This window comes from Vipera ursinii (assembly GCF_947247035.1).
Source record: "Vipera ursinii genome assembly, chromosome: 1".
NCBI classification, from domain to species: domain Eukaryota; kingdom Metazoa; phylum Chordata; class Lepidosauria; order Squamata; family Viperidae; genus Vipera; species Vipera ursinii.
This window is the reverse complement of record NC_139512.1, coordinates 115,880,259-115,891,638: the sequence shown is the minus strand read 5'-3', so window position 1 is coordinate 115,891,638 and position 11,380 is coordinate 115,880,259. Positions and strand designations below refer to the sequence as shown.

The 11,380-nt window shown below is 40.3% G+C and overlaps 1 protein-coding gene across 1 annotated transcript; it reads left to right on the top strand.

The window, feature by feature from the left end:
* Positions 1-3,765: 3,765 nt before the first annotated feature.
* LOC310639181 (olfactory receptor 6Q1-like) lies at positions 3,766-4,719 on the top strand (the record flags this gene model as incomplete). Its single annotated transcript, XM_083360669.1, has 1 exon — positions 3,766-4,719. The coding sequence occupies one exon, from the start codon at positions 3,766-3,768 to the stop codon at positions 4,717-4,719; it is 954 nt and encodes a 317-aa protein (XP_083216795.1).
* Between the last annotated feature and the right edge of the window lie 6,661 nt (positions 4,720-11,380).

Sequence of the window (11,380 nt, the reverse complement as noted above, 5' to 3'; positions counted from 1 at the left end):
CCATCTTGTCAAATGCAATTCTGGGCTGTGCACAGCAGTTGGATGAAGTACTGAAGTAGATATATAAACAACAGATATAAAAAAGATAAAAATCTATATTAATAAATTTTAAAAATACATATACAGACCCTAAGTGAAGGAGAATAAGAATCACTACCTCAACAAGGGATCATCTAAGCATGTCTACAAATGTGTGCACACACACACACACACACACATATAGGGTGGTTGGAGACTTTAAGAGATAAAATGGGAGCTGTAAGCCTTGTAAGGGCTTATAGTGTCCATTTGATCCCTGAAACCTCTTTACAAAAAGGACCCTGTCCTTGACATGGTGCACAAGGTCTGATGTGGTTCTTGAACTAATAACTGGCACACATCCGTGGTTGTAATGATAAAGGATTCCTTCCAGGAATTAAAGAAGACTTGGCATAGTGAAACATTTAGTCATGCAAATTTCTATTCTTTTGCCATCTTCTCTATTCCCCCCCCCAATTAATTATTACTTGGCAGCAACATTTGGGAACTTGTTAACTTAAATAAAACATTTTTTCCCTTTTTTCTATCTCTTTAGAGATTTGTCTCTGTTTTGGCTTTAAATAACAACTCTATAATTATCTTGTCGATTTAATATTTTAATGCAGGGGTGTCAAACTCAATTTCATTGAGGGCCGCATCAGCATTGCGGTTGCCCTCAGGGGGCTGGGTGGGTGTGGCCTGGGTGGGCATGGCCTACTGGGTGGGCGTGGCTAGAGTGCATATGGCCTACTGGGTGGGCGTGGCCAGCTCTACATTGTTCGCATCGAGGGTGCCTATGGGGGCCTGGGCAGGAGTGGGACAGATCTGAGGGTCTCTGGCAGGAGGAGGGTCTCTGGGCCAGGGCCAAGGCAGTGGGGGCCGTTCCCTGACTGTTTCCAGGATGGCTTCATGGGCCGCATGAAACCACTTTGCGGGCCGGATCCGGCCCCCGGGCCTTGTGTTTGACATGCCTGTTTTAATGCATTTATTCATCACTGTACAGTAGTTATTAAAGTCAGTGAAGCTTATAAAGAAAAACTAGGAATCTCATATGAGTACAAATTCAATCTTGTTCAACTTAGTATATTTTCAGGTATCTAGGGCTACAGTTTTTCTAGCATCATAGAGTATTTCCACACAGCTACTGTATATACCTCACTCCTCACATAATCTTCTCCAATTTCACACCAAATGTAGTACTCCAGAGAAGTTACATGCTGTCTGCCATTTTGTCATGTGGTTACCCAGATAAACTGTGCTGATAAGCTGAAGCCTAACAATTAATTTGGGGTGAAACAGGTAGTTTTCACACAGAATGGTGGAGCAGTGGGCTAATGCCTCCTTAAGTAACACCAGCTGCCTGCAATTAGTGCAGGTTTGAGTCCCACCAGGCTCAAGGTTGACTCAGCTTTCCATCCTTCTGAAGTTGGTAAAATGAGGACCCAGATTGTTGGGGGCAATAAGCTGACTTTGTAAAAATGCCGCTTGGGGGGGGATCAAAAGCCCTAATAAGTAGGCATATACATAGAATGAAGGCTATTGCTAAGCACATTGATTTGTGCTTCTTAGATTGTAAGCCGCCCTGAGTCTTCAGAGAAGGGCGGGGATATAAATGGGATAAAATGAAAAATGAAATGAAAGAATGTCTTTGGCTGGGAGGAGATAAAGTTGAAATGGATAAGAACTGTTAGGAAGGGAGAAATTTCACTAAAGTTTGGAGGAAATGGAAAAGAAGATGGCTACAAAAACAAGCTGAATTTAGGTAACATTGGCTGCTGAAGATTTGCTGAGTCCAGAGTGGAAAGAAGAGCATTGAAATCATATCTATAGAGCAGGGGTATCAAACTGTCGGCCTATGGGCCAGATGCGTCATGCCAAAACCACGCCCACCCCAGCTCCTGCAATGGGGAAAAAAGTCACGATAGGTCGCAACATGTCACATGACATAGCAAGTTTGACACCCCTGCTATAGAGGGAGTCCTAAGTGACAACAATAGCTAACAATATGGTATGTCATGACTGAGGTGGGGGTGTATTTTCTCAAAATACAGCTAGACAGACTCCATGTGATATATCTAGAAGAGAAGATATGTAGTTAGGGTTGAACTGTGGGATTCTTGGTGCTTCTTGAGGTTGGTTGTTTGGTTACAGATGTTTCATGATCTGAATAATAACATAATCAGTACTTGGCTAATATCAGGGGTATTGCTCTTGACCTAAAAAAAGAGCACTGTGCACCCTGCTTTAGATATACCTATGGTCTCACCAAGTAAAATATAGTTTTCTATGCTCACATCAACATCTCAGTCCATTCTTTGTCTGACTACATTGAATTTAGTTTTCTATATACAATAATGAAGAATTCTGCAATAGCATTAATGATTGACACTAAAAATTATGCCCTCTGTGTATTTATTGATTTGTATTTTGACCACTATTTGAAAATGAACTCTATAGGCTATCTGGTGAGGACCTGTATGTGTGTCTGCATGCCCTGATGTTCCCTAGCTACTCATTAAATAATTCCTGATGTCTCTTAGAGACCCCATTCCCTGATCAGGATCATAGGGAGGCTTTGCAGCAATGATATATTTTTGTCTTTATTTTTTAAACTTACACACACACATGAACACACATTCTGTGTCTCCTCTTGGTCCACAACCGCTGGTTAGTTGTACTCAAAGATGTGACTGAAGGAGGATGAATCATGCCAAACTGTGTCCCTGAAATTCTCTGTTAGAGAATAGCAATAGAAGCAGACCACAGGAACCATCTCTTGAAAGTGTAAGTAGTGAATATTGATATCCTAGAATATGTTCCCAATAACGGGAACTTCTGGAGCCCACCAAGCTAGAGAAGACTGATACAGAAGGACGACTAACTGTAAGGAATTATATAATAGGTTGGATAAAATTAGTACCTATTTTGTTTCAAGTTCTTGTTTCTATGTCCCGGTGCCAGTTTTATGGCTACCAGAAAAAAACTAATAAGCAACAATTCCACCTGGAAGTTTTGCAATATATTTATTATTCATTTATTAAACCAATTTATATAACCATCTATCTCACAAACAAGTGACTCTGGATGGTGTACAAGAGAGCCAAAAACAGTGAATGAATACATTAAAAAGTATAAAACCAAAATATTTTTCAACCAAAAATAAAGTGATAGAGATAAGAATTTTGTGATATGCTGCTGCATACAAATGACTTATAATGTAGTGACACTTGTTCAGTGAAAATTATTAAAGCTTAAGGCCATGTGTAAAGATTACAGAAAGAATGCTTACATAGGAATATCATATACGCACAGTATTTATTTAATATAATGACTCAAAATGCAGTATGGAAAATGACCCTCCCCCCTTGCATATATATGGAGCTTCACTTAAGACCAAACAAAATAGCCCCAATTTTGCAAGGGATTTTCAAGAAATGCTTTCATTTTTTCCCCCCTACAACCTGTAAGCACTTGGTGCAAGATTTATATAAATTTGTTTAATAAATAAATTTATTCAATATGTTTCATAGTTGACGTGATAGTTAGATGCACTCGGTTCACTGATAATCATTCTGTTCATACTGGGTTGGTTTTTTTTTAGTGCATTTCTTTCATCGTTTAGAATGGAAAGATAACTTTCAAAACTGAAGATTCATTACATTTACTCTGAACCTTGAATGTGAAGAATGAATCTCCCACTATGATTTCTGTGTCCTACTATTCTAACAATTCTGTGTTGACTCCTAGATGCAGTCTCCATGTGAAAATTGGACGTTGGTGACAGAATTTGTCTTGATAGGCTTCACAGGCATCCAGGAGGCATGGTTTGGCTTCTTCTTTGGCTTCTTCCTAATCATGTACTTGCTAACCCTGATGGAAAATGGCATCCTGGTCTTAGCTGTAGCCACAGAAAAGCGCTTACACACCCCCATGTACTTTTTTCTCATCCATCTCTCCTTCTTGGACATTTGGTATACCTCTCTCACTGTGCCCAAAATGCTGGCTGGGTTTGGATATCCAGCAGGTCAGAGGATCTCTTATTCTGCCTGCTTGACTCAACTTTACCTCTTCACTTTCTTGGGCAGTGCAGAATGTTTCTTGCTGGCAGCCATGGCCTATGACCGCTATGTGGCTATTTGTATCCCCCTGCGGTACCAAGAGATTGTAGATCAAAACACCTGTCTGATTCTGGCAATTGGCTCATGGTTAGCTGGTTTTCTTACCCCAGTGCTGCCTGTTTATTTCATGTCACGGCTGACATTTTGTGGCCCCAATGTGATAGATCACTTCTTCTGTGATGCTTCACCACTCCTTACTCTCTCCTGCACTGACATTTCACTGAAGGAATCAATAGACTTCTCGGTCTCCCTTTTGGTACTGTTGATCTCCTCTTTGGTTATTATAATATCATATGTTCATATTATCATTACAGTGCTCAAAATTAACTCGCCGGTGGGACGGCAACGAGCCTTTTCCACCTGTACTGCCCACTTAATGGTAGTGGCTGTTTTTTATGGGACACTCTTCTTTATGTATGTCCGTATCAAAGTTACCTCCTCAATCAACCTCAACAAGGTGGTGTCAGTCTTTTATGCAATAGTCACACCTGTCCTTAATCCTCTAATCTACAGTTTAAGAAATACAGAAGTGAAGGGTGCTTTATATAGAATTATTTCCAAGAAAAAGCCAGTTGTAATGTGACATCAGCGACAAAAGAAGCATTCATATTAATATTACGGGTTTTGGAAAGAGCTAAAAGAAAGCAAGATTAGTTCGGAATCACTAATAATATCCCTCTTGTTTATTCAATTTCTTGGGATTATAAATGGAGAATGGAAGTGACTGCTTAATTTTAGCTGGAGATTCTTTTAAATCTGAGTGCCATTTTTACAGATGCTGAAACATTTCACAGTATTGTCATTTATGCAAAATTGTTACCAGGAAAATAGCTTTGCCAAATGAGAAACTATTAGAATAGTGGCAGGAAAACATTTTATGTTACTTTTTATAACCTATTTTTTTCTTTTCCAAAGAGAATCCTAGATGTTTCATCAGGAAAATAAAATTACTCCAAATTTGAGAACCGAAACAAGCATGAGTAATATATCAAACACTGCAAGCAATAGCGTCATAACATCATTGCATGCCTTATGATCAGCACTGTCTCCACTGCAGAATTTTAGAGTAGAGGTCCTGGGTCCCGTTCTGCTGAACAAATATAGGAACCCTACATATATTAGGACAGGCTCACAGTAGTTTGAAGTAAATCCAGTAGTACATTTAGCACTTCATGAACTCCTCTAAATCAAATCATTAAGCTCAGAGCTGAAATCACCAAAGTGCAACAGTGCTAGCTATTATAGGTGTTGCCATGTGATGTAGCTACAGTACCAGTTCTGGTTGTGGCAATGAGAACCTTAGGTCTGAGCTGATCTGCTCAGCTATGAAAGTAAAGGTGGTGGCTTTCCAGTTAGTGTTAATGTTTGTTCTGAGGAACAATCTGTTAGACTTCTGGCACATCAATTTTCATATCTCATTGTCTTATTGTTTGTGGAAACCTAGTCTTGAAATTGGAATTTACGCAAAGGAAGGCTTGTTTCATTCTTTGCATCTTCTTGAATACAGAGTGATACACTTCTTTATCATGTAAGTCAGAGGTCCCCAACCTTTTGGGCACCAGGGACCGGTTCTGTGAAGAGAGATTTTTCCAGCGGCCGGAGTGTGTGTGTGTGGTTTTGTGTGCTGCCTGCATCCTGCGGATGGGGCTTCACTTGTTTGTGCAGACTGGTTGCTGGCATGCCATGGCTCAGTACTGGTCCATGGACTGAGGGTTGAGGACCCCTGATGTAAGTAACAATAATTCTACTAATATGTGAGATTTATGAGTTAAGTGAAATAGTGATCTCACTATTTGCTGAACTCATCAAAGTGATCTGATTCGGAAGGGGAATTTAAAGGCAATGTGGGTGTTTATAAGCCTTAGCTAGTCTGTTTGCTTTGTGTCTTTAGAAATTTTTTATCAGTCATTTTTCATTTTCATCAGAATAAGCTTGTTTAATTCCATAGATTTCTAAAGACAAATGTACTTCAGCATCATAAAAAAACCCTCTGCTCCATCAAAATTATTTTAACATTAATAATATGTTATTATTTCAAAATAAATTTGCTGATCTTTAAGGCTCCTTTTTTACTTAACTTCTACGGTATTAAGAAAGGCACACTTGAGGGTACATTATTCTGGTGATACAGTCTAATCCTCAACTTACAACCATTTCTTTAGTAACTGTTCAAAAGGCAATGGCACTGAAAAAAGTGACATATGGCCATTTTTCACACTTATGACCATTACAACATCCCCATTGTCACGTGATCAGAAAATGGATGCTTGGCAAGTGGCAAGTATTTGTGACAGTTGCAGTGTCCCAGGGTCATATAATCACTTTTTGTGACCTTCTGACAAGCACACTTACTGCTAAGCTTGTAAGCCGCCCTGAGTCTTCGGAGAAGGGTGGGATATAAATGGAATTAAAATAAAAATAAATAAATAAAACACTCACTGGGAAAGTAAGATTCATTAACAACTGTATTCAAGCTTAACAACTGCAGTGATTCTCTTAACAACTGTGGCAAGCAAGGACATAACATGGGGCAAAACTCACTTAATAACTGTCTTGCTTAGCAATGCAAATTTTGGGTTCAGTGTGGTCACAAGACGCAAATTATGTGTGACAAGCTTTTTATTACCACCTTGGCCCCAACTGCAAATACTGTCAAATCTTGTCCTGGTTCCTAGACATATTGGGGTCTGAACGGGACGACACAGGTTTAACTCAGTTCTTTTCAGATAAAGTGTTGTCTCTCAAGGGGATGACTCTGCAGGTCTGCAGGGGCAGATCTACCATGGTGAGAAGCCCCTTTGTGTAACTTTAGTTGGTGCTCCAGTTGCAGCCCTTCCTAGATCAGGACACTATAGTTATATCTTTCGATTTCTGGAATGCCCTGTACATACAGGACACTTGTCTTTGAAGACCACATTAACTAGAATTCAATCAAAACTTAGTGGTCTACCTATTGATTGGCGCTAATGGCTACAATCGTATTACACTATCTTGCAGGGCCTAATTACCAACAAGTTTCTGGGTGCAATTCAAAATACTAGTGATGACGTAAAGTCCTATGCTGTATTTATCAGAACTGCCTCCTCCAATTACAATTAACCGAAGAGATCCTCTTGGAAAAACCTACTTATACAGACTGATTTTGTGAGGTGAAGCTTCCATGATTTTTCAGTCTTGAAAATTATAATCTGAAATAACGTCCATCTAGAAGCTAAGGCGGTCCATTGGGTCAGGGGTCCCCAACCCCCAGTCCGCGGACCAGAACCAGTCCATGGCATGCAAGAAACTGGTCCGTGCAAACAAGCAAAACCCCATCTGCAGGATGCAGGCAGAATGCAAAACCACCTCCCCACTTCAGTCCAGGAAAAAACCTCTTTCCATGGAACCGGTCCCTGGTGCCCAAAAGGTTGGGGGGCCACTGCTCTGGGTGATTGTCTTCCAGCAGTTAGAGTCTTTTCTTGTGGAAAGCTTTTGGGGGTGGTTGTGTGCCATTTTGAACTGTATCTCTTTAGTCTATTGTTTATTTGGTATATAAGTTATATCTTTTGTTTTGAAAAAAATGTTTTTCTAAAATTGTACTGCACAATGTGATTTGCTTAGGGTTGTTGTAAGCCACTGTGAATCTAAAAAGTTTAACAGTATGGAAATGTAATGAATAATAATATTACCCTTTTGCATCCATGTTCTTTTTAACTGTAAAAGAATAATTTTTCTATCACATTTTATTTACTCTCTCGTGATTTTTGGACTGGTTGCTCTTCCCACTGAACTAAGTGTTTTCCAGATTATAAATTATTTTGATAATTAGGGAAATGTTTCATTTTAAATATAATTCACAGTGAGTCAGGTGGGATATCATCATCACCCCACCACCACCATCATCGTCATCCAAATCAATTCACTGCAGGATGAAGGTCTCTTCAGCTCCTTTCCAGCACCTCACTCAGTATGAATCAGCCTTAAGATACCTAGAAAATGCGTGGAGGGATAAGCAAATGATGTAACTCCAGTCAAAGGACCTATTAGAAATGACTTTATACTTATACAATCATACCTACTTTGACATTGAGGAAATTTGGTCCTGCTTGAAATGCAACTTGGATATACCAGGTACTGTTGTTACATATACAAATGGGACAGCTTTGCAAGAGAGTCACATTACCTCAAAAACAAATGGTCACTCTGAAGAAATTTGGTTTCAGGACAGAAAAATGCGGTATATGAACCACTTGTTGACTCAACAAAGTTATTTTTGTCTCCACTGTTGTTGATAATTTTTTTGGCAACTACAGAGCACCAAACTATATTCAGCTGGTTGACAAACTTCTTACACCATATAAGACCATGACCCACAATGTCACTGAAGATTCTTTTTTTTCATTCACACTAGGGTTTCTTTTCTGAAAATCTATGTGGAGTCAGTGACGAAAATGGTGAAAGGACATTGCCACAATACAAAAACAGTATCAGGGCAACTGGAATCTATCAGTGTTGGTTGACTATTGTTGGATACTGCAGCGAGATGCATAGGACACTGAGTACAAATGAAAATCGGCAGCAAAATATTTGCAGCTCTGTTGAATTCATGCAGAATATCAGAAACATTATGCAATTAAATACATGGCAATCATTAAAAGTTAATTTCATATTTCTCAAGATCTCTGTGTGACGGTCATTCTGAAATTATATTTGTGTTCAGTTTGAATAGGTCTATCACAGTGGTGGTGAACGTATGGCACGCGTGCCAGAGGCGGCACTCAGAGCCCTCTCTGTGAGCATGCGTGCTGTCACCCCAGTCCCACCTCCCCCTGCGGCCCCCTGTTCACCAGCAGCCCCCCTGGAGGAGAGTCGCCCCCTGGTGTGGCCCATGTGGAGCAGCGCAGCCAAGGATATCCCATCAGCTACTGATAAAATTATCATTCAGAGAGGAGTGCATAAAACAAAGTCTCCCATTGGAGGCAGTGCAAGTGCTGTTTTTTTTAATTTTATTTTATTTCCATTTATATCCCGCCCTTCTCCGAAGACTCAGGGCGGCTTACAAGCTTAGCAGTAGCCTTCATTCTATGTATATGCCTGCTTATTAGGGCTTTCACACACACACCAAGTGGCATTATTACAAAGTCAGCTTATTGCCCCCAACAATCTGGGTCCTCATTTTACCTACCTCGGAAGGATGGAAGGCTGAGTCAACCTTGAGCCTGGTGGGACGCGAACCTGCACTAATTGCAGGCCGCTGGTGTTACTTAAGGAGGCATTAGCCCACTGCTCCAGCAAGGCGACAGGCACCATGTTTTGAAGGGGTTTTCCTTCTGAACAAAGTGTTCCGGGACAGGTGGCTGCAGAAACTACCTCTGGGGCACAAGGGGGTCTCCTGGGCCTCTTTGCCCAGAGCACTTTGCTCTGAGAAAAAAGGCTCAGCATCGGAGCTGACAGATTCTTTGGAGCTTAACTCCAGCTGTCCTATTGTGTCAATTGCTTCAATAAGAAAGTAAACAGAAGAACAAATCAAAATTACGATACGATGCCTCCCTCAGGTGGCCATTTCCTTGGAATGAAGCACTAACTCTCTGGAAAGCAGGTGTGTCCAGCAGGAGATTCAAGATGGCTGCCACAACTATTTGAACAAAATCCTATCTCTTGTTTTTAGGGGTTGGGCATGCAATGCACATAAAAAGAGGCAGGGCTCCCAATGTACAGTCATGCCTGCCATTTAACTTTTTTTGAAACACCCTCCCCACCCTCATTCACAGATGCTGCTAATGGAAACTATCATCAGCTGCATTCCTGTAGGATTTGCCCCCTGCCTTGCTTCAAGGAAGGTTGATGCATGGTATGTTATGTTATGTTATGTTATGTTATGTTATGTTATGTTATGTTATGTTATGTTATGTTATGTTATGTTGTTATGTTATGTTGTTATGTTATGTTATGTTATGTTATGTTATGTTATGTTATGTTATGTTATGTTACTGTTTATTAAATTTATGTGCTTTCCATCTCATCTAGAGGCAACTTTGGGCAGCTTACAAATATTAAAAGTAGTACACATTAAAAGGGATAAAACAATAAATGATATATTAATAATTTATCATTAAAAGATGGAGAGGAGAAGGAACACGAAGAACACAGGGAGAGGTGGAGGTCTTCTAATCTAGCAGCTACCTCCAGAGTTATATCCACCCCCATTGAGGCCCCAGGCCAACTGGCAGAGCCTGGCCTTTAGGCCCTTACAGAAAGTCAGAATAGATCTCACCTTGGGGGAAGCGAGTAAGATGTTCGAAAGGGCAGGAGCCCCAGCAGAGAAGGAACTTCTTGACTGATACAACCCACAGCATGCCCTTTCTGCCAGCATGGGTGAGGCAGACCAATCCCATTGTTGTTGTTTTTAATGCTTCCTTATTCTCCTTTGCAAATCCTCCAACCAGTTTGGTTTAGTCTGAGCATTCAGCTGAGAAAATAATTCAAGAGCTGTTGGGAATAGTGGTTGTAAAAGAAAATCAAAGGACAAGGAAGGAGCTGTATCACTGCCATGGAATGGGACAACTCACCTCGGGACAACTTAACAATTCAATTTAATTATTTAAAATAAATTAAAAATATTTTAATTTTTCTCATTCACATTTCACTAACTTACTCCTTTTGCACCCTTTCTTTAATGATTATTTTCCACCATTTCTTTGATATTAGTGTAAGTCTTATCCCGCAGCAAATTGTCCTGTGGTGAGTTGGCCATGGAGAATTGGCCATGATGTGTTGGCTGTGATAAATTGGCCATGGCAAGTTGGCTGTGATGAGTTGGCCGTGGTGAGTTGGCTGTGATGAGTTGGCCATGGCAAGTTGGCTGTGATGAGTTGGCCATGGCAAGTTGGCTGTGATGAGTTGGCCATGGCAAGTTGGCTGTGATGAGTTGGCCATGGCAAGTTGGCTGTGATGAGTTGGTCATGGCAAGTTGGCAGTGGCAAATTGTCATAGACCCCATTGCTGTGCTCTACACATGCTGTCCTATTAGTGCCTTCATTTGTGCATTCACTCCGTCATGAAAGCATAAAATAGATGACCTAATATTTTCCTCAGTGTCTAGCTTCCCTGAAGTCATTCTTTAAAGTTATCAAACTTAATGTCCAGAAAAATAATCCACCTCCAGATGCAAAGCAATTTTTCTATGCAGGATTTTAAGAGTCTTAAGGGCATCCATTCTCCAAGACATTAAGCAGTTAGTGGGATAATTAATCCTTTTGAAAAAT